We start from the raw sequence: 26,016 nt of genomic DNA, 5'->3' as shown, positions 1-26,016 counted from the left end.
CATTTTATAAAGCTGAAACAAAAACATACACTCATAATTCAGAGATAACCATTTTTAAAATAATTCCTTTTTTATGTATTAGTTGGCAAGTGATAATGTAATATTTTTGTAAGATTACTTATTTATTTACCATTCATTTATATTAGTATGGACTTGTGCTTCCTGTGTTATTCAGTGAATTGTAATCTGTTACTGTCATTATTTATTTTGATTTTAAATTGTCCCATATTAATGGAAGGCTCCTCAAGCTGGCCTGTGTCCTTTTGAGATATTCCAAGTTATTTTTGAGTACTTCCTTACTTTCTGGCATGACAAAGGTGTTTTAGGCTCAGCTTATACTTTTCGTATTCCAGGTCTGGAATCAGTCTTTCTCCAAGGAGCCCTGATTCTCCTTGGTTGATTGTGGTATTTAGAAACCAAAATCTGGGTGTTAAGGGTGCTAATTGTTATTGGATGCCATTTTTTCTAGGTTCTTTCAACATACAGAACTAGGAAATATGTATGCCTACATAAGATATAACCACTCTTAACATCTCAGAATATTTTCTTTTAGTCATTGAGTTCTCTTTTTGTATGTTATTGTTTTTTTAATATATAATTAAAATTATATCCCACTATTATGAATTTTCTTAAGTATTTTATATGCTCTGAGCATTATACCATTAAAATTATTCAAAAATTTGTAATGACTGTACATTTTTAATATTATTTATTTAGCCTTTCACTAATAATTGGATATTTAAATTTCTTTTAATTATCATTGTTGTAAATAATGCAGTGGTAGATATTTTTAAACATAAATCTTTACCAAGTGAATTGATTGGTTATAATATGGCACCTGCGAATTTTGCCAGCTTCATACCTCAAACTACATTTAACCTTTTTATTTGCATATATTTTGTTTGCTACTAAATTCTGTCACATTCCTGCTCCTCTCCCCCTCCCTCCCCCCTGCCTGAAAAGTAGTAGATCTGCAAGTTTAGGCAAGCACAGTGATTATCAATTTTGTTTGTTTGTTCAGTGCTTTGAGTAAGAAAAAGCTTATGGATAGTTCTGAATATGATTATACTCAGAACTTTGTGACCTCATACATTCTCTTGTGCTTTGCAAGTGAATGCTTATGTATGACTGTTTTCCCCCATTCATTTCTACTTTAGTCTGCTTTTTAAAAACAGAGTAAAGAAGGTACATCCTTAGGTGACGTGGAAAAAGTATATCAACAAGAAAGGAAAACTAGATACTTAAACCTAAACCTTGCCCACTCAATTAATATTATCTCAGGCATAAAGTGAAACCTGGTTTAAATATTGGTGTCATCTTTTGAATACAATACTACTAGATCATTTAGAAATCAACTTTTTGTTATTCTTAGTTGGGATATTTTTTTAATCACCTAATAACACCCCAAGGCATTTAGTTTTCCAGAATCTTATTTATTCACTCATAGAGTTTGAAGCTCTGCTATATGCTAGACATAACGTTTATTTGAAAATGACTGTATTATTTAGGATTATGTTGGGCTTGGTCTGCAAGAGGCATAGCCTGACCACAGAGGCATTAGCAAATGGGAGTTGATTTCTCTGACAGAATCATTCTGGGATGGCAGGTGATTATTTGCAATGGTTTGGTCTTCTCAGTGATGTTAGGGCAGTGTCTCTTGGTCTTTCTCCTGTGGTCCCAAAATGGTTGCTGCAGCGGCCACCATCCAACATGCATTTGAGGCAGGAAGAAGGGGAAGGGAGTGGCTGGTGTCAGCCATATCACTTATTTTTTTATCGGAAAAGTAAAGAAATGCTCAGAATCCTCTCCAACAAACTTCTTATATCTTATTGGTCAGAATTATGCTCTGTTGCTATTTCAGGTAGAGCGGGCAAGGGAGGAAGGATAGGGAATGTGTTTGTTGGGTAACAGTCCTCATGGCATTCATCAGCGGAAAAGGCTATCCCTTGTGGCCTGGTTTAGCCATTTAACAAGGAAGTTAACAAAAGTCTTGTAGTTGGAGAACTGAACATTTGTTTTTATCATAGTGCACTCAAATCCCTTTGTGTTTCCTTGGATACAGAGGTGCATACTCCACATTGCTCCTCATGCTCCTTAGTCTGCATAGGCCAGATTGACTCTGGGCAGAGTAGCTGGGTATTAGCTCTTTCTGCTTCTAGAATAAACTTCCAGAGCCAATAGGTATTGTTTCTTTATCTTAAGTAAGATGGAGGGAGTTGTAGCTTGGCCTGTTTTTCTTTGGGTAATTCCATAACTGGAAATAATCTAGTACTATACAATTTTCTGTTCCAGTTTATAAAACACAAAATATCATCGAGGAATGGGAAACTTTCATAATTTTTAGAATATCAATATGCATACATACTACTTTTCCTCAAGTGGATAGCTCTGGTTTGGTTAACTTACAGGTGTGCCGTTCTTGGTGTGCAGGTATAAATGGAGAATTTGTTATGATTCTGAGGTTGAGAAGGACTTCTAAGTGTGACTCGAAGGCCAGAAACCATAATGGAAAATATTAATAGACCCTAAAAGTCACATTGGAAAAGACAGCAAAAAAGTTATAAGTAAACGACAAACTGGAGAGAAGTTGAATGATGACATATTTCTTTACTATGTAATAACACTGTTGTAAAGAGCTCTTACAAATCTTTAAAGTTATCTCAATAGAAATAATGAGCAGTGCATGTCAACTAGCGAACTTAGAAACTATGAAGGAAATATCTCAGATTGCAGAAAACAAAGACTATCAACTTCACTGATCTAAGAAATGAAAATTAAAATAATGAGATTTCATTTTTTTTCCTTAGTGCAAAACATTAAAAGATAGTAATCCTCATTTTGGATAGTGTGAAAAAACAAGTAATTTCATATACCGTTATTTGGAATATAAGTGGCTATTTTGGAGTGTCATTTGGCACTGTGTTTCAAAGGTATAAATGCATGTATCTTTTGACCCAGAATAATCTACTTTTAGGAATTGACCTAAGGATATAGCAAGTCGGCAGGTATATTTATATCTAGGATCTTTATTGCAACATTGTTTGTAATGGGGAAAATAAGAAACAATCATGACCATCAATAGGGAACTAGTTAATTAATCATAAAAAATCATTCAGTGAAATTATAAGCAGCTGTAAAAAGATGAAGTGGATCAATTAAAGTAAAAATTAAATGAGTGTATAGATACACACATCTATGTCTATATTGTAGAAAACACCTGGAAAGACCATGTGTCACAATATTTAAAATGTTTACCTATGGAGAGGAGAATGGGATGAGGAAGGGAGTAAAGGGAGACTTTCAACATTTTGATTTTTATACTTCTATTTTGCTCTGATCTTGTGCCATGAGAATACATTTATATTAGTTGTTATTACAAATAATAAGCTCTGAAACACTGTGCACCAAACTTTTCGCATATTTATTGTTGGGTAGGGTGGAGTCCAAGGGACGTTTTACTTTTTATTCTATGTATTTCTGTAGTGTTCAATTTTTTTTACAATAAATAAAAAGAAATGGATTGCTCTTTATCAGCAGGAAAAAAGGGGACATTTTCAGTTTGGAACGTATATATATAATACGGAGAGGAGGTAGGAAAGTCCTTGATATTTCTCTATTGACATATATAAATGAAAAAGCCTTCTCTGCCCTACAGTTTTTGCTCTGTGGACCATGTGGATAAAACTGGCTTTTTAACATCTGACTAGCTTCTCTTCACACCCACCTCCTAATTTTTAAATGGTGATAAAATACACAGAACAAAATTTTCAGCTCTTTTGATTTCTTATTCTCAGAGACAGCTACACTTCTGGTTCCTACCTTACCCCGGGCTGGGGACAAGGCCCTTCTCTTTAGTTGTTCCTTGGTTCCAATTCATTGTTTCACACATATGCATAAATTCGATTAATATCTAGTGGGTTTTTTTTTTTGTTTTGTTTTGTTTTTGCAGGACGGGGAGTAGGTAGGAGACCCAAGTGCCGTTACTTGTCCTTGAATTGCCCTTGAATCCCCCATATCGCTTGTTCAGTTTGAGCTCAAAAAATTTACCCTTGGTCAGTTTGAATTGAAACTGGAACATAGTTCTTGTTAAGAGGGAAAAGAAGCAATCTTTAGTCTTTAACATAGAGTGTTAACAAATCGTTAGTGGAGAAAGAAGTACTATCTTTAAAAGGATCTTGAAAAAGGTAGTGGCACCTCACTGTTTCTCCTGTGGTGTGGTCATGTGATGTGTGTACTGCTATCTATTTAGTTAATTTCTGCTCTTTTCTCATGCTAGGAATTTTTCTCTTCAAGCAATCTGTTATTATTAGTATTATTATTTTAAAGATTTCATTTATTTTTAGAAAGAGAGGAAGGGAGGGAGAAAGAAATGGAGAGAAAGGTCAATGTGTGGTTGCCTCTTGCATGCCCCCAACTGGGGACCTGGCCCAAACCCAGGCATGTGCCCGACTGGGAATCGAACTGGCGACCCTTTGGTTCACAGGCCAGCACTCAGTCCACTGAGCCATACCAGCCAGTGCTGCTATTATTATTTTAGAACTTTTAAAATGCAAAGTAGCTCAGTTTGCACCCCTGTGTTACCAAGTTCCTCTTTAGGGGCGTTTCATTCTAGATAAATGTTGGATACTGCTGTAAATGCCTTTCTGTGCCTTCAGGTCTCCTTTGTTAAAGTCTTATATAACCCCTTGCACCTTATACGTGCTGGCCCAGCAGATCTTTTCTCCACTGCAAGGTAGGCAGTTGGTTTCTGTTCAAGGCCTGATGCACATTCCCATTACTGAGAGAAAAGAGAAGTCCCACTTTGCTCATGTACTACATGCTTGCATGCAAAGGGGGATATTACCATGAGCCTAAATATGATCACTGGCTTTGCTAAACCCTTGGGGACCCTTGGCGTGGGACAGCTCAGCTCCCAGAGCAGCTATTCTTTGTCCTTCAGAGTCATCTTTGCTAAGAGACCAACATATCACGTAGTATTGTTGAGACAGTTACCAGCGGGCTCAGGAGGAGAAAGGCTTGATGTCTCATCGGTAGAGGATCCCTCTCAGCACATTGTTGCCACCAAGAACAGGTCAGCGTGTGCATACTTGCAGGATGTATAGGATTGCCACTCACTTCTCTGCCCAGTGAAGGATCCGAAGCTCATCAAGGACATTTCAGAAGCAGCTTACTTCACATGGTATGAACCCCCTGGAGTGCCATTGACCCAGAGGGAGTATGAAGTACAGATTCAGATGATCTCTTATTAATAGTTCTAACAAAAAGAAGGACTTAGAGGTTGTGGACAAAATCATCTGGTTTTGGTCTGCTGTTGAAAGCCCCTCTGAAGCAGACTTGTAAAGTTAATTCTTTCTCATCTGTTGTGTTGATGGAAGTCAGATAGTAAAATGCTGGTGTGACCAGTTGGAGAAGCAGATTCTGAGGGAGACCTCTGAGATGGGTCGTGGTGTGTTCCTCAAAACAGGCCACCACCTCAGAGCTGGGAAGAGAACCATGTGAGCTGCTTGCTCTGTTGGCACGATGGGTTTGCTGTCTGCACAGAACGGGTCTGAGTGGCAACAATCAGCTTGATGTACACCAAGGAAGATAAGCGTTTGCCTGGCATAACTGCCCCTTCAGAGAGGGTCCTGATTCCTGTGCTGTCCCTTGAAGGTGCAGGTATTGTATTTTCCTGAGAGGCTTTTATTCCCCTCATTACAAAGATGACAACAACATTAACATTTTGTAGGTACTCCATTCCTTAAAGAAATTCTCAAAAGGAACAGCACGAATTTCCATTTTGACGTCCCATGTTCTCCCCTAAAGTAAAAAACCCTTCTCCCACTCCTTTTATAAAGTTACTGTCATTTAAAGAAAAAAAAGAAAGAAACTGGAGAGGATCCTTCAATGGTAACTACTAAGCACCAAATAGCTTATTGTTTTACATCTATCTATATATGATATAAAATAATATATATGATTATAATATATAATCAATAATATATATTATAGTTGTCCCATTTTTTTTCTCCCCTATATTCTCCTCTGTGCTGCACACCCTGTTGCACCATCATTCCATCCACCCACCCGCCTTAGCTCGTGTCCTTGGGTCGTACATATAAGTTCTTTGGCTTCTCCATTTCCTATACTATTCTTAACCTCCCCCTGTCTATTTTGTACCTACTATTCATGCTTCTTATTCCCTGTACCTTTCCCCCATTCTCCTCCACCCCCTGTCCCCTCTGATCTCCATTTCTGTGATTCTGTTCCTGTTCTAGTTGTTTGCTTAGATTGTTTTTGGTTTTGTTTTTCTTTAGGTTCAGTTGTTGATAGTTGTGAGTTTATTGTCATTTTGCTGTTTATAATTTTTCTGATCATCTTTTTCTTAGATAAGTCCCTTTCACATTTCATAAAATAAGGGCTTGGTGATGATGAACTCCTTTAACTTGACCTTATCTGGGAAGCACTTTATCTGCCCCTCCATTCTAAATGATAGCTTTGCTGGGTAGAGTCATCTTGGATCTAGGTCCTTGCCCTTCATGACTTTGAATACTTTTCCAGCCCTACAAGGTTTCTTTTGAGAAATCAGCTGATAGCCTTAGGGGAACCCCTTTGTGGGTAACTGTCTCCTTTTGTCTCCTTTTCTCTTGCTGCTCTTAAGATTTTCTTCTTAGCCCTGGCTGGTGTGGCTCAGTGGATTGAGTGCTGCCCTGCAAGCCAAAGGGTCGCCAGTTTGATTCCTGGTCAGGGAATATGCCTGGGTTGCAGGCCAGGTCCCTGATAGGGGGCGTACGAGAAGCAGACACACATTAATGGTTCTTTCCCTCTCTTTCTCCTTCCTTGCTCCTCTCTCTAAAAATAAATAAAATCTTTAAGAAAAAATTTTAAAAACTTACTATAATTTTTTTTAAAAAGATTCTCTCCTCATCTTTAATCTTGGGTAATTTAATTATGATGTGCCTTGGTGTGTGCTTCCTTGGGTCCAACTTCTTTAGGACTCTCTGAGCTTCCTGGTCTCCTGGAAGTCTCTTTCCTTGGCCAGACTGGGGGAGTTCCCCTTCATTATTTTTTCAAATAAGTTTTCAGTTTCTTGCTCTTCTTCTTCTCCTTCTGGAATCCCTATGATTCGGATGCTGGAACATTTAAAGGTGTCCCAGAGGTTCCTAAGCCTCTCCTCATTTCTTTGAATTCTTGTTTCTTCATTCTGTTCTGGCTGAGTGTTTATCTCTTCCTTTTGCTCCAATTAGTTGATTTGAGTCCCAGTTTCCTTCCCTTTACTGTTGGTTCCCTGTATATTTTTCTTTGTTTCACTTTGTGTAGCCTTCACTTTTTCCTCCATTTTGCGACCATACTCAACCATTTCTGTGAGCTTCTGACCAGTGTTTTGAACTGTGCGTCTGATAGGTTGGCTATCTGTTCATGGCTTAGTTCTATTTTTGGAGCTTTGACCTATTCTTTCATTTGGGCCTTATTTCTTTGTCTCTGCGCACCTGTTACACTGGAAGGGGTGGAGCCTTAGGTATTCACCGGGTCAGGGCAACCCAGGTCGCTGCGCTGTGATACTGTGTATGGGGAAGGAGTTCAAGAGGGAACAGTGATGCTTTCTTGGCTCTCAGCCAGCTTTCAGTCACTTCCCTCACTACCCACAAGCAAATTGGGCCCTTCTGGTGCTGATTCCCAGCTGGGTGGGTTTGTGTATGTTCTAGGACGCCATGGGTCTCTCCAACAGACTCTCCTGTGAGTCTGGGAGTTTCTTCTGTTGCCACATCCCCCACAGGTTTTACAGCCAGAGGTTGTGAGGCTTTCTTTTCCCGCACTGGAACCCTGGGTTGCACGGTCTGTCTTACTCCCCAGCTGTTCCTCCCCGTTTATCTGCACACAAATGTGGGACCACCTAGTCCTCCAGCCTTTGCCTTGCCATGTGTCTTCTCTGCCCCGGCTGCTCGTCTCCACCCTTCCCACTGGTCTGGGTGAGTGTTTCTTCTTTAGCTCCTTGGTTGTCAGACTTCCATACAGTTTGATTTTCTGACCGTTCTAGTAAATTTGTTGTTGTCCTTCTTTTGGTTGTGTGAGGAGACAAAGTGTATCTACCTTTGCCTCCATCTTGGCCAGAAGTCACCTGGAGTTTTAGAAAAGAAATGTATAAATGTAATCCAGCCTTGTAAAGTGCTTTGTCAACATCGCTGCCACACAGTTCTTGAGGTGCCTTGGAATAATAGAATTTTTACAGGCAATTTATCTTTGACTTGCCATTTTTGTGTGTGGGGGCCTGTACCCTAAATGTGGCGACATTCAACCACTCTACTGATGATGTTCTTTTCTCCTGCTTGGTAACCCATAGGTTTCTTAGACCTTTTTTGATTCCCCCTTGCTGACTGTACCCTGTTACTTAGAAATAGGCACCTGAATCATGCTGAAATATTCTGGGGTAGTTTGCTCAGCATTTGAGAGCACATCAGCTAATAACCCCAGAAATACCTTCCACAGAGCACTTTTCATTGGTTAAAAACTTGCAAGCAAGAATGGTTAAGATATAGATGTTTTTTCTGGAGCTTCTTATCTCCTAAAAAGACATGGGTTATTGTGACATCTGAAACAAGTCCAGGCAAATATGCAACATTGATCTAATCGGCATGAACAAGGGTAACATTTTCACTGGTGCTGCCTTTTACCAGCATCATTAAAGGCTCCCGTTACTCTTTTATTAGCAGTTCCCTCTCTTCCTTATCAGATTACAGAATGAACATAACTCATGGCAGTGATTTGATCTCTTGTTAAAGAGGATTACAGCTCTGCGTTAACTTGGATTGACACAGTTTATAATTTGCTTGTTGATGCTCAGGCGGGTGGCATCACATATTTGATGCTCCCCCAGCAGTGCTGAGAGGTAGGCCCCCCATGTATCATCATTGAAGACGGTGTCCAGCACAGAGCTAGGAGGCATGCACCCTTCCTCCTCAGTCATGTCAGAAAGGACAAAGACAGCATTCCCAAGTTCTAACCTGAAGCTTGGGCCAGAGTTCTAAAACTGGGTTGAACAGAAAACACTGCTCTTATTTCCTCTATTTTTCCTGATTCGCTGCTGTTCAATCTTAAACAATTCTAGAGAATTTGCATTCTCAAATTGAAGCCTTGGTTCCAAACAGGATGTAGAGTGATAAAAGCACATCTTCTAGAAAGAGACTGTAAATGCTAAACAGGTAAATCTTTCCTCAAAATGGGGCTTTTTGACTCTAGTTCTCATTTCTGCAGTCAAATGCCCATCATTTCTTCAGAGGATTGTGAATCCTTTTTATTCCCCAAAGGGATATTTCACATTCTTTAAAGTGACTGTAAATGTTTCTCATAAAGACTTACTATTTTTAAGGTTTTGTATTTTATTATTGTTGACTTTTAAAATATAGTATCTTATAGATATTGTATTAATCACAACTAAGTAACTTGATACTGGGTAGGCAATGGCCAAATGCCTTTCCCATTAATTTCTATTAGACATTCATACATCTTAATACATTTCCCACTATGATAACTGAACCAACATTATTAGATTGCTAAGATATGTAGACCATTTCTGTTTTTAAGTACATTCAACCTTTGCTCTGATTTATCCACCCTAAGTCTGCCACCCTATTTTTCTGATCTGCAATGGAATGACACAGAATAATATCATATTCCACTTACTGAACATTTACTATACGCCAGACACTGCACAAAGCCCTTCGTGTGTAATTTCATTCAATCCTTATAAGAAATCACTAACGTGTTGTATTTTATCTGCATTTTATGATAAGAATACTGAGGCATAAAGCAAATAACTAACTTACCCAAGTTAAACAGCAAGTATGTAGTGGGGCTCGTATTGTATATGCACCTAGGAGCGTGGCCCATAACCCCTAACACTGTTTCCAGAAAATCAACAAGCTTTTAGAAATCTGTAGGAATGATGTGCCTAGAGGGTGCTGCTGCTTTCCCAGTACACAGACACAGAGCCTGTCTCTCAACTAAAAACTGGTTTGGGAAAAAGAAACAAAACAAAAAACTTGTTTGCATTAAAATGATTTTTCCTTTCCTAATAGAGGTGCTTTCTATATTGGAAGGTCTTGCCTATGAAATCATTCACATTTTAGTATGAATCACTGAATTTCCAGACCTACTGTTATGGCCACACCATTCTTTTGATTACAAAGACCCTAACCAGGGGTGCCTAACCTTTTGGCGTCTCTGGGCCACAGTGGAAGAAGAAGAGTTGTCTTGGGCCATACATTAAATATGCAAACACTAATGAAAAATAATGAGCAAAAAAGCAGTTTTAAGTAAATTTACAATTTTGTGTTGGGCCACATTCATAGCCATCCTGGGCCGAAGGTTGGACACCCCCTTGTAATTAGCTTTGACACCTGATCCAGTATATTCAATTGATTTGCTCTTTTAGTTCTACCTCTGCCATACTTAGGCATCTGTTACCTACTTCCCTTAGAAAAAAATATATTATTCTCCTACAATAAACACAATCTGTGATTATGGAAGAAAATTTGGAAAATACAGAAAGGATAAAGAAAAATTCATCTATCTGTTATAGAGAGTTGAACATTATTAATATTTTTAGGTTTTCTTGCAGAATATTTTTGAATATATATTTTATAGAGATATATACATATATGTTTGAATCCATTTTTTCAGTTAACTTTATATTATAAGCATTTTAAAAGACATTTTAATAACTTTAGAATATTCAATTATAAAATATTTATTATCGGACATTTAGGTTGTTTCTGATTGTTTTGCTTTTCTCTTTAATTAACGCTGCAATGAACGTGGTTGTATAGAAATCCATATTCTAAGCTTTGCTTGTGCCTTTAGAACAGGTTCTTAGAATGGTAAATCCCAGGTCAAAGATATAACTTTCTAATGGTTCTCGGTAGCATGTACTAATTACCACGCCCCTTCTACCCTGTGTCCGAGCCAAGACTTACATCATTGCACCTTTGTTAATATGGAGGGTTGTCTTATAAGTTTATAACAAATGACACCTTATTGAGGACCTAGAATGTGCTAGGCACCAGATTAGGTATCTAATGGTAATTTTTTCATTTCATAGTAAACTTGAAGAGTCTGCATATTTATTAATCATTTGTATTTCTATTTTTATCTGTTATTCATTTTTCTTTTATTATGGTTATATACCATATTTCATATTTTTGTAGATTTTCCCTATTTTGCTTTCCTGTTGTTAATGTTTTTTATTGATTGTATATAGCTTTTACTTTTTTATATAGTCAAATACATAAAACCCTTTCCTTTTGGATATTTTTCATTGCTTTTATGCTTAGACAACCCCTCATGTATCCCAGGATCAGTTATTCGTCTATATTTTCTCTAAGTTTTGTCTGATTTCTTACTTTTAATCTGCTTGGAACTTTATTTTAATATAAGTATTGTTCAATGGTCTCTGTTATTCATTTCTATGGCCTCTTTTTGAGTCCAGATTATTTTTACTTCCCACTTAGACTGTTGCACTAACAGCTTCTTAACCAACAGCCTGATATAATCAGTTTTGTGTGTCATTGCCACACTAAACCTTCCTAAAATATCACTTAGAGCAAGTTGCTCTTCGTTCTCTGTAGAATAAAAGCCCTACTCTTGAACCTGTCACTCAGGGCCTGCCGTGAAGCATCTCCTTGCTACCTTCCTCTTCTCGCCGCCTGTTTCAGGGAGCATCTCCTTTGCACCGTCTCCAGAACACACTCCGTACTCCTCCCCCTGTGTCTCTTGATTCTACTCACTTAACCTGGAGCATCCCCTGCCCCTGCCCCACCTCAGCCTCTCCCGTTGCCACGTTCAGGGTCCTTGGCCTTTCTAGGGAGGCTTTTAGGCTTCCCCACCTCCCACTGAATGAGGGGCTTTTTCTTCCTTGAGCCCCTATTTTACTTGTTCCTCTCTAACAGCATTTTCTACAGTTCACAAAAGTATCTGTTAGGTTTTTTTTTCTTGATAAGAATGCTTATCTTATAAATCAAAGTAGTATGCATGTTTACTGCAGTCTTGTATTTGGTATCATCATGGTTTTATGCTCATATATTCGCATTAATACCAGGGTACACAGGCATACCCGGAAGGTTCTGCGGGGTTGGTTCCAGACCACCACGGTAAGGCAAGAATCCTAATCATTTTGCTAGTGGACAGTCCCGCGTTCAATTTGTAAAAAGCGCAACATCTGTGAAGTGCAATAAAATGAAGTATGCCTGTATGATCATTCAGTCGTATCTTACCTTATTATATAGCAGTTTTGTAGCACAGATATTACTTGGAAAACAATTTATTTAAGGTCTTTTTGCAGTTGCCGTCAGCCTTCCTTAAGCTAGAAAACTGATTCAGGATTCTCGAGTGCGTAGTACACCCTGGCCCTCGGGTGCTGTGTGGCCCTGAAGAAGTCTTCTCTATGGGCCTTAGTTTTCCTCTCTATAAAGTTCAAATACTCCTTCTTGCTCATTAGATTCTTGAGAATGAAATGTTCTTTTTAATTTTTGTTTCTGAGAAGGACTGTTTTAATCTGTACTTAATTATTTAAATAAATATTTACTATTTATTTATAATAAGGTAATCATTAAAATAAAATATATGTTTTCAGGTGTATGTGTATATATTACATCATGTCCCTTCTCATGCAACACAGACATATCCATTTTTGTACAAACCTCAAAAAAGTTGACCATAGTTCTGTCTGAAATGTCTTTAAAGGTTTTCAACTTATAAGTCTATTTACAATTTGCTAGTAAGATTATTTTTGCAAGCAGTCCTATAAGATGAACAATGGTTTCTTGCCTCTTTTATTGAAATCTATCCAAACCACCTAGCTCCTGTAGTATACTCTCCTCTGTTCCCACAGCACTTTGGACATGCCCACATTATATATAGTGCTCACCACCAGGTTGTGTCCTAATTATTTGTGGGTGTCCTCACACTAGAGTCTCACACTACTTGAGGACCAGCTCCACATTCTTTTCACTCATGGTCATCTTGGAAAAGCCCCAGAATGAAGAGTCCAGATTTGGGACTTCACATTCCCAACTCTTTACCTAGAGTTTTTGAAGTCATTTTTACTTGGTATGAATGCTCAGAAAAGATCTTTCATGAACACTCTTGTATTTCTATCACTTCTAAGAGTGTACACCATAAACTTCATTGTTACACCATAGGTTTTTCCCTGCCCATCTTGGCTATGATACCTATACTGGGTTTGGTTTTTTGTGTTCCTCCTACAAATTTTTGGTTACTGTGGAAACATGGAGACTACAGACAGGCCTTTGTGTTTGGCACTGCCTTCAGGATTTGTTTGGTTTAAGAAGAAAACAGTGCAGTAACAAGGCATAGTAGTCCTTGGTTACCTAAAAATATACCTTGGTTATATTTTTAGTGCTGGTATTAAGTGTCAAACCAAAAAAGGATATTTAGATAAAGGATATTGCTCATTGTACTTTGAGCTCTAGGTGCTGGGAAGCCAGCGTGTGTAAGGGAAGCTATTATAACTACTCTGGAAATGAGGTCTTGAATGAGCCATAACCACACCTTGTGTTTTATCCATTGTCTCCCCCCAGGGAGCAGAACACTTTATAAACATTAACTCTTTTACCCTCTGGGCACCTCCACTTAAAGGTAAATAGGACTGAAAGCTCTTTCCTCTCCAATATAGATGAGGAAACATCAGCCCAGAGAGGGAAATTACTTGATCAGAGGCAGAGGCAGCGTTTGTGGCCTGGGGTGTTTGGAGTCTCGGCAGTGGAGCTGGACAGCATGGTGGCCGTTGACACCCAGGAGACCCCACTCTGTGCGGTTCCCCTTGTAGCTTCTCAGAGGCTGCTGGGGGCTGGGCCTTTTGTCTCGTGTGGAATGTGAAATGCTGCAAAGATGAGCGATTGTTCTTCAATGCTTTGTGCTCCTTTATAAGAAAGAAGAAATCAATACACATTTTCTCCTACACGCACTTGGCAGCATTCCGCCTCCCCACCCACCTCTCGGTCCTGCAGGGGAGGCACAGCTGTGCAGCACAGCAGATTCAGCAGCTTCCAGGGCCAGAAATGTAAACTACTTGTTTTGCAGCAAGCGGTCAGGCTTCTCAAAGCCAGCGTGGAACTGTCTGAGGTCGTCCACTTGCTGTCTTCAGTGACGAGTTGGGGAACTGGGTCGGGGAGAGATGGCTGAGTAGCTGAATCCTGGACAGTGCTCCCCGGGAAAGTTCACCTAGCAGGTGTCTGGGACAGATCTTCCCTTCTTTCAAAGTGCTCTCCGATTTACAGAGGAGAGGAGGAAGTTCTTTGAAGAGTACTGTTAAAAACCACAAAGATTGACAGATGAAGGGCATCAATTTGCATTTTATCAATTAATATAAGTAAACTGCCTAAACAAGAGCCCTATCTGTGAGTGGATTTTATTTTTACATCAGAAAATGTGGTATTGACTCCTGTAACTCTGCTTATAGCTTCCTGCCATTAAACAGTTAAGTGTGAGACATGAATAACAAAGAATTCATTGCCATTATTAACAGAAATGCTAGTTTAGGTGACAGATTAGCCTTGCAGGGCCAGGGAGTAGGAAGCATGTGGAGGTGAGGAAGAGGGAGCTCTGTGCATCACACAGAGATGTTAGAGCTGAGAGCACCGCTGAGATTCCAGGGAAGGGTTTCAGGAGGGAAGACGGGTGAGGACAGAGCCTAGGAGAAGGTCTGTGCTCCTGGCCAGGAGGAAGATAAGAAAGAGGAACAGGGAGAACATGAAACCTTCGCACTCTAGGGGGAGTGTGGGACAGTTGGTCAGCAGTTACAGTGCTTGCCACCAGGATCCCGTGGCCAGGCGGGGCCTGTGACATGCCACTGCAGAGTTGCAGCCCTGTGTGTGTTTGCTAGGTACTTGCTTCTTTTATGTTTGGATCGGTGGTGGGGTTTTTAAGTAAAATAAATCCGACATTACCAGAAGTACTAGAATGCCTTGTTGGAACTCTGGGGGTTGACAATAAATACCTGCACTAATTTCGGTGTGTTTGGAGCCCCTTAAACTGGAGCTGTGAGATGTGTTATCTGCTGCACCCTGCTCCCAGGCCCTAGGTCATTGGGCAGCTGCCTTGATAGGGATACAAATGTAACTTGAGCATCAGTCTCACCTCCATGCAGTTGGAGGAAGTGATTCACGTCCAAGCAGTGAAGCATCCCCTGGCTTTTAGCAGGAGCTGTTAGAGGGGCTGCTGTTTGAACAAGGAGCTTCATCTTCCTGAAGCCAGCAGTCACAAAACCGTAAACACAACACCGGCCAACTCTATTGCCAGGATCGTGGTGGCTTGACGTTAATATTAAACATCTCCAGCAAGGCAGAGAGCTCTGCAGCTCGGCTACAGAATAAAAATAAATAAAAATAAAGAGAAAACCCTGCTAAAAGCGGTGAGATGATTTGTCGTCTTTCCTTTGTGAGGCCATTTGTCTTCTCTCGCATCAAATCTGTTATAAAACAGTCAAACTGTGAAAGTGGAAATCTTCCCAGGAATGTGGAATATTAATGCACAGGAGGGGAGGTGATATCCCCTTTGTCTGAAGAGTTCTTCTGACCACCCGAGCACTGTTTTCTGCAAGTCCACCAAGGTGAATTATTTTTCTTTAATGAAAGAATTTGAAAGTTTTGCTATTGGTTGGGATGATGGAAGTTTCAAGTATTTATTCCTTTGTTCAAGTGGAGTGAATTTGTAACTGACTTGGGAATCAGGAGGGAGGGTAAGTGAGGAGAAAACCTTACAAAATTACCTCTCCTTCCCTCCTCACCTCGCTACTTCCTTTCCCCAGCCTTTCAGTTCCTTTGTTTGGGGCCTGAACCTGCTTCTTTGACCATTTATAAATCTTCAGTCTGTCTGATCTTTAGGAGACAGGCCAGAGGCCACATGTCACCATCTGTAATTTAAAGCTGTGGGGCTAAAAGCATTTGCAGAGGTTTGAAGGACCTAGTTCTGACCTGACCAAAAGAGTGAATTGGTACAGACCTTCTAGAGTCTCCTTCAAGCAGTGGGGAGGAAGGTGATGAGAGGAGACACACTAGGTAATTTATGGGCCCAGTTTGCAGGAAGCCGCGCTGGTGCCCGATCTGCCCAGAAGTGCGTCGTGTACTGCCACCTAGTGGCAGGTTTGGGAAGCTGCAGCTTGGCTGTGGTGAAGCTGAAGAGTTCAGCCAGTGTCTGATTGGAGATTTGCCTTCCATCTGGATTTAGGTAATTAGTGATAAACGGGGGGTCCTCTGAGTCACTGTTACTTTGCTAACTTGATCCTGTTAAGAAATAAGTTCTAGGTAAGGAAAGGTTGATTTCTTCTCTTTTCACCCAATTTCTTTGTTTTTTTGTGTTTTGTGTTTTGTTAGGAAATCACAATTAAATTTCAAAGAAAGAAGCCTGTGATCCACTTTTTGTTGCTGGGGGAAGTTGGGAGGAGAGTGAGGGAGAGTTAAGTGCTGACCTTTCAGCTGCCTTGAAGAATTCTAAGTTTTCCACTCTTGTAATTTGTGTATGTCATTCTGACTAAATGACACTGCCTCCCTATAAGAGCTCTATCTGTCCCTTCCCTTGGACAGCCTTCCTAACAACCCAGTCTTCCGGAGAGACGATGTTCCAGTGTGTGTCCTCTGATCCCATTGCTGCATAGGTTTACCGCCTACCACATGGTCCCCAGGGAGCACAGGGCAATTGCTTGTTGTTTGGATCAATATATTTCCCCTTTTAGGTCATAGAAACATTTCTCAAACCCCTTCCTCTCTCCTGTAGAGCCACTGATACAAAGGAGAATGGATTGGGTCAGAGGAAGCAGAAGGAATGAAAGATGAAATGAAAGATTGTGTCTCTGACATTTGGGGGAGCACCCCACAGAGCATTTAGGTAGTTGGGGTTCAGGTTGGGAGGATCCCTTCATTTGGTGTCATTAACATATGCCCACTGATAACTGACAGGATATCTTTTCCAGTTGATGTTGGGAATGCTGGGCATATTGGTGGACAGATCAGAAGAGAGGGGAAGCTCCGGGGAGGCGGAAGTAGGTGTTGAGAACACAGGAGCAGCTGAGTCCTGCTTGGAGTGCCCTGGGCTTCCCTGGGCACGTCGGGATTGGCCCAGAGAGTACCGGGGCCTTACTGTCTGTTCAATCAAGATGGCAGGAGAACTCCAGCTTTGTCATAGCAGGAATGGAGCAAACTGTTTCTTTTTACCTAGAAAAGAACAGATTCAGGTTTGGGAAGACATCAAATAGTTGAAATGCTGCCACAAGGAAGAGCAGTCAGACTTGTTCCTCTCCCGGCTCCGGAGGGACGCAGGCCTGCGTCTTAGCACAGCAGAGCTGGGAGCAGCGTCAGGAAGACCGCTCCTGCGCCCCTCCAAGTGGTGCGGGTTGTCTTAGAACTGCTGGATACCGTCATCTTCCCAGCTCAGTCTCTACTTTGTCATTCATAAGCCCTAGGCGAGAGAAGTGCTCACACGTCATATCCTTGTAATCCTCCAGAAAATCTAACAGAGTTCAGATGGGCATTCAAATGTATTTTAGGAATTTATGATACCTTTGTGTTCTACTTTGAGGCCAAAGACAATACATGTCTAAAGCATGCTTATAAGCTTCCACGGCACTAATTAGCAAACTGTTTTCAAAACACAAACGTATAATAAATGCACACATCAGTAACATCACCAGTAATTTTTAAAAGAATATCTGCCGTCAGTGACCATGCTGGTCAGTGGGAGTTTCTGTCCAGGCTGTGCCTACTGTCTCATGAGGATCCGGGCTCCGCCAGGGTTCATCTAGACATGAGCAGTGTTGGAATCGGAAACCTTTGTCTCACTTTCCCTTTGTGTGTTTCATCGTCCCTTGATTCTCCAATGCATGTCTGAGGGATTAAGTTAAGCAGGAACAATGCTACACCTCTTCTGTGTGCAGCACCAGCGTCCTCGGTGTAAGAGATGGGGAGGATTAGAAAGGAAGGAGATCCACGATGCATGCTGGGGTGTGTCTTGCACATTTAGGGAGACACCCCTCCCCCCATTGAAGTAACAAATGAACAATTTCAAATTAATGAAGGGTAGGTTATGTGTATAATTTTAAGTAGGAAAGCAGTGATATTGTTTCCTTTGGCACATGTTTCCACATGTTCAGAACTCCTGCATATACTACTTGCTCGGGGAATATGATGCACTATTGGAGGCTGCACAGGTTTCTTTAGGGGGCAGAGACGTTGCTGCCGTCTCTGCTGTCACCTGCCTTTGGCAGCAGGGACAGGTAGGTGCAGCTTGGGGATATCTTGGAGGCTTGGGGATGTCTGGTCAAAGGAGGGGGTGTGCGGTGCCCTGGAGTGCAGCCAGGCCAGTGCCTTTGGTATCCCAGATGCAAGCTGCCAGCCTAGCAAATTGAAAGCCCCGCACAGATCATCTGCACGTTTAATGTGCTCCATACTGTTTGCCCAAATAACAAAGTGAAAGATGCTGGTCTGTGCTGCGGTCAGCGAGGAGTGCTCCCGTGGAGCTGAAGGGGACGCACTGGGTGCACGTGTCTGGGGGCTGCATTACACGCCACGCACCTGCCGCTTCATCGAGGGCCGCTTCAAACCTGCTGCTGAAGGGGTTGCGTTTCACAGCTAGACTGTGCGTACTCAGTCTCTTCAAAAGAATCACACAATAAATAAGCCAAATTCCCCGCCCCCCGCCCCCCCCCCCACGGAGTCTTTATGGAAAATGGCTGCTAATCCAGGACCATTTTTTTTCCCCAGAAACAGGTTTTATGATAATATAGTAAAAATATTAAATTAGAAAATGCCTCACTAAGGGTTATAAAATCTTACTACACCAGAGATAGGTAATTATCCCCTCTACAGCCTAAATGACAGTTTAAAAGAAATAAAAATGTTAGTGCTCATTACTTGCCTTTGTAGGTTGCAATAAAGGGTAAGTTAAATTTTAATTCAAGGAAGAGCCCCTGCTATCGACCTTCTACCTTAGGTCCAAGTCCTGCTAATGGCTCTGTAGGTTATTCTCCTGCATGGTACCAACATTAATACACTGTGTACAAGGGACAGCCCCACTGGCTGAGGCCAGAGCGTGGGGGAAGGGCCCACCAAGTGGGGAAGGCACTTCAGCTCAGAGATTCAAATCTTGATTCTTAATCTGGTGGAGAGGAGGAATTATGTATTTTAAAAAAAAGAAAGAAAGAAACCAAGTTCATTATGCCTAGCCTTAAGGGGACCTCAGGCATCAAACCGTACACTTATCCCGGAGACTCAGATGGAGGCAAGGTTAACCTGCGGGATTGAGAGTCGGGTCTGTCTGTGTGACTGAATCCCCGGAGAGAAGACGCTGCAGGGGGAAGGGGGCCTCGCAGCAGAAGGCAGTCTGACCCTCTGTCCTATGCTGGCTTTTTGGTACCTACTTTTATTTTTAGTTTTATTTTCCTTGGGATGAGACAAAGGATGTGGGCTCATCCTGTTTGTTTCCAGATGATTCCCCCTTGCCCTACACGGTGGCACTGCATCTAGCACCATCTGGGTTTGGGGCAAAGCTCAGCGCCCCCTAGAGGGCAGCCCTCATCCCAGGGTGTTAAAGGCTTCCCCAGGGGAAGGTCCACAACGCTCAATGTACACACTTCCTGTATCTGCGAGTGCCCCCGTGCTGGGGCTGCAGGTTCTTTTGACCTCGCTTGTCACAGCCGTCCTGTGCCCACCTGACAGAAAGCCACCTCCGGCCCCTCCTCGCCCTGACCTAGGGCATTGCCCTGAAGTGGGAAAGCCTCCAGGGCACCATGCAGGAGGACAGTTCAGAATATTAGTGCCGATCGAGAACGGCAGTGACTGAGGGCTGGGCAACCAGTCCCTGCAGGTCCGGAGGTTCCCAGGCCTTTATTTTTAACGAGATTGTAGAAGTTGATTGAATTGTTAGCTGGTAGACCGTCAAAACTAATTTCTGGTGGCAGATCATGATGTGATTTTTTTGGGGTGGGGGGGAGCGTATACCTCAGAAAGAATTAAAAGAATTGAATGACGTTGCTCTAACAAAACTCTCCTATTCCTGTCTGCTTGTTTATGTGACATGGTCTCTCAGCACTCAGGTCCACAAAACGACACACAGGCAGAGAGTCGAAGCTGAGCCCTCTCATTCCAGCAATAAATAGTGCCCGCCCATGGGTGGGGAGTGAAGGGAGGGAGAGCTTCGCCTGCCTCACTGAGAGATGCGTTCCCAGTGATGTCCTACTTATTTCTGTGCATTAAATTTTTATCAGGATTATAATATATTTTCTTACATTGTTATTGTGTGTGTGATTATATCCTAATAATAATTGTAATGATAACACAATCCAAAAGTAATTTTTTTAATTACTTAGAACCTCATGGTCTGAAGAAAGTAAAATATTTTTATTTCAACTTTTTAAATTTCAAAAAGTGTTTCAATTTACATACTTATTTTTGAGACTAAGAAGTGTGGTAGGGTGATCAATAAAAGACTTTCAAGCATAAAATAGTCATATTATTAGGACCCAAATCTCTAGGGAAAAGTCAAGTGGAAATACACATTTAAAAAGAAAAAGATGCTGTAAAATTTTCAAGTTAGAGTTTGTTTATGTGTTATTTAAATGAGTGATGATGGGCATCAAATCAATATGGCATATAGATTCATTGAGTGTATTACACAAGGGATCTAAGAGTTGTATTTTAAAAGTTAGTGTTCACAATATTCTCTGGTAATTGTATCCTTTGTGGTTAAGTTTATTGAAAAAATTTATATGTAAACTTAAAAGCATGTGAGAGGGCTGCGTAGTTTTGAAAATTCTGTTGGGACAGGCAGCAACAGGAAGACCAGGACCCCAGGCTGCACCCTTGATGGTCCTGGTTCCCCTCCCCGCCGGGCCCTGGCCAGCAGGCGGGAGGCCCAGCCAGCCGGGGGCCAGGGCAGCGAGTGCCGAGCCGTCGGTGTGGGGGGCACTCAGCCTGCTGATGCTGCCGGACCTGGGCAGGGTCTGCTTTGTCTGTCCTTACAGCCGGGGGTGGTGAGGGACATGGGGAAGGGACGGGGAGGAGAAGGAGCAGAGAAGGCGGCTTGGAGGCTGTTGCTGTATTCTCATCAGAGGTGGTAAGATCTGAAAGAGTGGAGGCCTGGAGGAGCAGTTTGGAAGGTACCAGCTGTCCCTGGTTGGTGGTAGCGGGTGAGGAAGACATAAAGTGAAATTACTTGGGGATTTTTAGATTGGAATGATCCCTTGCTCATATTCTCCCACTCTGTAAAAATATTTTACGAACCCAGACCACTTAGCTTTCCTAGTTGCTTTGCCATGAACAGCCGCATATGTTTGTCAGCTTTGCCCACCTGAGTGTGAAACGATGCTCTATCAAAACACGGGTTTCAGCATTTCGCTCTGCTCCTGCCTCGTGAACCCTGCTGCGGACAGTAACTGCTGCCCCGGCCCCGGCGTTGCTCTGCTGTTGTGGCTGCGCGGAAGCATTTGCTGGCGGTAATGATGGGGTCGGTGCAGGCAGACTCGGCGAGGCGGGGAGGGCATGATTGCGAGGCTGAATAGCTTGGGCCTCTACATTTCCCTCTCGTCCGGTGCTGCAGCCTTAAAGTCACACTGTCCTTTTTGTCATGGTGGCTTTCCCCATGATGCCGTTCAGCTTTTTTGTGAAATGGCTAGAGAGCCTTGTACTTGCTTACTGGCAGGCAGATATCGCGTGCCGAAGGAAAACCTGGACAGGGCCTTGCTGTCGCTTCTGTGATGGGGCTGGTATTTGGAAGCAACTAGAAGGGAGGTTGCCTGTCTCTCGTTTGCATTTAGTATGAAGCTGCCCTCCACCCCTGTAGGCTGGTTGTCTGGGGGCCGGCCAAGGGGGGTCAAGCGCTGGAGGTAGTGGAGGAACAAAAGAGAGCGCGGTGCTCAGGGTGGACTTGCCGCGTGGGCGGCTTCAGAGCGGCAGTGCCCAGATGGGGGGCCCGCAGGTCTCTGGCCTGTGCGTTCCCTGTCCACCCTGTGGTCCTCAGAATGACAAGGCTAGTGTGCATTCTTGGCTTCTGTGGTTTCTTTTGAAAGGTTTTTTTTTTTTCTTTTAAAAATTGCTGGATTTTCTAATTACAGTACCTCTATTCTTACCACAACTATAATGGGGTGACTTCCAAAACAGACTGATAGGTTTTTATGTTAAAGTCTTGCTGAACCAAAATAGCTGTTTGAAGGGTGTTTTTCTTTCTCTGTTTTATTTTGAAAGTCAGATTTGCTAATGATGTCTCAGATAATAACAGCACTTTTAAAAACCTGTTTTCTTAGCTAGAGCAGCAGGCTCTATTTTATGGTTAGGTCTGAAACTTTAAAACAGCAGGCGTGGCTTTCTCCTGGGGCCATTGACTCGCTGGCCAGGGCCTTCACTGTGCGAGCCCGCCGCACCCCAAGGGTCAGTGGCCGCCGTCCATGCAGATGGCAGCTGTGGATCGCCTGCTCAGTGGGCTGTGTCCTCCACAGACCGCCTCCCTGGTGGGTTTGACCTGCTCGGACCCTCGTGGTCCCTCATCTCTCTCTGCTAGGAGAGCCTGTACAGGCGAAAGTGTTCTAGAGCTTCTGTCGCAAGGCGAGGAGAACTCCTTCCCCTGCCCCACCTTTTATAGATTCTGTAGGCCTTGGCACATCATGTGACTTTGGCCAGTTGGTTGTGTATATGTTACATTCGATAGCAGAAACAGAGGTCAGAAGCGATCATTTACTTTACTTCCAAGGACTCAAGACCCTGGCACACTGTGGTTTTCATAACATCAAACCCCAATTTTGGAAATAATAAATTAGCCAGTCGAATTATTTATTAGATTGAGAACAGAGAAAAGGCCAGGGGAGTGAGGAAAGCCTTGGTTCTACTACCGAATGGCTGCGCATGTGACAGTAATTGGAATCTTGTTGCTGGGTCATTTTCATTGTTTTTCAAGTACTGCCAAGTCCAAGAAAATGTATGAAAACTAAATTATATCCCCCTACATCCCACGTCTGATTGAATCCTCATCGTGTGGCAGTCTCATACATCCTATTAAAATATTCAATCTTGTTTTCTTACTTGAAGAGCCGTCTGTAAAGGGCAAACTTACAGAAAACTCATTCCCTAGAGACCGGGTATCCAGCCACACTGGACTATTTACATATTTTACTATTTGATTGGCTTCTTCTAGGTTTCTCCCTTTCTTTCTATTTGTGAATAAGAGCTGTGGGATGCATTTTTAATTACATGGCTGTTTTCAATCACACAAACAGATTGGGGTATTTCCCAGCTACTTAGTTCTTTTTTTAATCTTGGAAAGTTAACCAATGTGTTAACCAATTTGTTTTATTTGTCTTTTAGGACAGAGCTGTATCGCTCTCTTTTTGGCCAACTCAACCCTCCTGACGAAGGCCACCGGCACTGACCGCCGGTCTCTCTTGCTGCAAGGCTTTCAGGCAGGGCCTCCCGACACCTGGGGGCGCCGTGGCCAGGTTTGCCGCACATCCAGCCCCAAATAGAGGAACCCATTGGCCGGTGGGGGTGAGCGAGTCGGCAGACCCCTGGGAAGGTGTGCTGTTCAGAACATGTGCCTAACAAGGCCCAGGACCCCTGGAATCAAGCATCTGTGTCTCCAGTGCCCAGTGTGCGAAGGGCCCCTCCCCCGTGTCCTTTATCCACCACAAATAAAGAGCGCTCTTCCTGTCCTAGCGGTTTCTTCAGCAGCAGGCAGTCTGATTTAGAGCTCCAGTGAGGCGACAGGTTTGTGGGGAGGGGTTTTGTTCCCTCCTTGGCCAGACGGCCCCCCCCCCCCCCATGCAGGGTAAGCCCCGCAGAGGAGTCATCCTGGGGCAGGGCTGTTCCCGGGTGGGCAGTGTTTCCAGTGGATCGTGGCTCTTGAGGAGCAGGGAAGCCCAAAAACCTCAGAGTTATGCCCTGGAGACTTTGTCACTTAGAATCATTTGCCAATTTGTTGCTAAATACAGATCTCTGACTTCATTTTTGTTTTTTCTTTTCTCCCATAAAGATTCTTCCGGAGTCCTTTCCCATTCTCACCATTCCTAAATCACTTTATTGAGATTAGCTCTGGTGTAAATCTAGCAGGAGGAAATGATTCACTTGTTTTTCATCCAAAGGTCACAAGCTGGAAATTAAATCCCCATAAGGGGGATTTATTGGCCTGCTGTGGTCAATATGCAATGAAGATTATCTTGCATAAGTAATGTGTGCGGACCGGCCTATGAGGCTGACCATCTCCTAGGGGCCTTGCCCAAATCTTTATTTAAAGCTACATAATTAGGGAAAAAATATTGCATCTAGGCAACTGAGTGCAATTGCATTTAATAACTGGTCACTGTTTTTAAAGTCAGATTTTGATTTTGCTTTAAAATGTCAGAACCAAGTGACAGATTTTTGTGCCCAGGAATCCCACTATTACGGACTCAGTGTCTGGGGACTGCTGCACCACCTTTGAGGCTGGGCTCCCAACGCAGCCAGTCCTGAGTCGAATGTCTGTGTCTGCGGAGCTCAGGATGGGGCAGGCGGGGGTCGGGGGGTGGGGGGGTGCGGGGGGCAAGCGGGTCTTCCCACCTCCCACTGATTGGACCCTGGAACGTGGTGATTTGTTTTTCTAGTCTCTGTAGTTACCTCTTGGGCTTGGCTGTCAGGGAAATGTTTAATTTTCAGTGGGTCTCCAGTTACCCAAAAGATCAATCAACAGAAATAGAAGAGTTCCCCCACACTCACTCTCTCCAAAATGATCACTTTTTAAAATATAGGACATGCAAGCCTGTCCATCTAGCCTGAGGATTCTGCATAATTCACATTGGAACAGCAAGTAACCTGTTCGTGTTGGACTTCATTGAGCTTCCTGCTAACCCACGTTTCCTTAAAAGAGAGAACCTTTGTTATGGTCACTCTTTATTTGACGAAGAAAAAGATTTAAAAAGGTACTTCAAAATATTTGGAGTCCAACTTGTTTAATTAAAATGAATTAAAACCAGGAGAGATGAGAAAGAACAGACAGATTTTTCAGTAAAGGGAGGCTTGCATTTTAAAATTCAGAAGACCACCCTCCTTCCAGCCAAGAATAAATTGGAAACTATTTTAATTGACATGGATACTGCAATTCAACTGTTACTAGAAAGACAGATTAGTTGATTGATTTGCATTTTAATAAAACTAATACTTTACATTTTGGGAGCTAATGCTTATTTTTAAATGATTTGAGAACCATTGTCAAGAGTTTCAATCCAGAGCCCTTTTTCAGTGTTGACTGAAGCATTCGTCCCTTTTGTGTGGAGTTTGCTTATTTTCTTTTTGCCCAGCTGACGACTTCACACACCACACTCATAGGCCACAGACCCCGAAGCCCTCCCCACCCCCGTACAGGGAGGGGAGCCGGCCACAGAGGGCGCAGACGGTGCCCACGCAGCCCTGGCTCCCACGGGGGACGGGAGCGGGAGCAGCCACTGGGCCCTGCCTTCAGGACAGAGAAGATACGGCTGGTTTCCTGTCTTCCTTCATTTTATGTTAAAAATTAATTGCAGGAAAGTAGAAGGAACGAATAACTGTAAGACTTGGCTGTAATCCCACCCCCACCGCCCAGACGTGCACTTCTTGTTACTGATGTTCGGCGCCTCGCAGCCCTCTTCTGGGCGCGGGCGTGGCCCGGTCTCCCCCACGCAGTGGGCCAGAAGGCTTAGTGTTTACTACTTTTGGACTGTCCGAAATTTTTCACTTACCCTTTAAAATCAATAAACAAACAGCACTCACGTGCCCATGCCTGCCATCTCCCCGTCCGCCTCAGACACGCACCGCCCGTGGAGAGCTAGCGGTGCATGGCACAGTCTGCATTTTACCATGAAGAGCACAGTAAAAGATCATTTCTGTGTTTTAGCAGATATTTAAGTATTTTAATTGCTAACTTATAATTCCATTTGGAACATGTATCTTCAGTACTTAACCAAATCCCCTGTCGCTGAACATATAAATTGTTAATTATTTGCTATTATGAATAATGTTACAGGGAAATATTTGG

General features: G+C 42.6%; 1 protein-coding gene across 1 annotated transcript in view; it reads left to right on the top strand.

Moving 5' to 3' along the window:
* Window positions 1–23,716, top strand: part of AATF (apoptosis antagonizing transcription factor) — a 103,272-nt gene extending 79,556 nt beyond the window's left edge. Inside the window, exon 12 of the mRNA XM_054574836.1 lies at window positions 23,340–23,716. Within this exon, the coding sequence (XP_054430811.1) occupies window positions 23,340–23,403 (64 nt within the window). The 3' untranslated portion in view covers window positions 23,404–23,716. The remainder of the gene's footprint in view (window positions 1–23,339) is intronic.
* The last annotated feature ends 2,300 nt before the right edge of the window (window positions 23,717–26,016 follow it).

This window comes from Pteronotus mesoamericanus, unplaced genomic scaffold, assembly GCF_021234165.1.
Source record: "Pteronotus mesoamericanus isolate MK-2021 breed Mesoamerican mustached bat unplaced genomic scaffold, CSHL_Meso_final contig_269, whole genome shotgun sequence".
NCBI classification, from domain to species: domain Eukaryota; kingdom Metazoa; phylum Chordata; class Mammalia; order Chiroptera; family Mormoopidae; genus Pteronotus; species Pteronotus mesoamericanus.
This window is presented reverse-complemented; position numbering and strand designations above follow the sequence as displayed.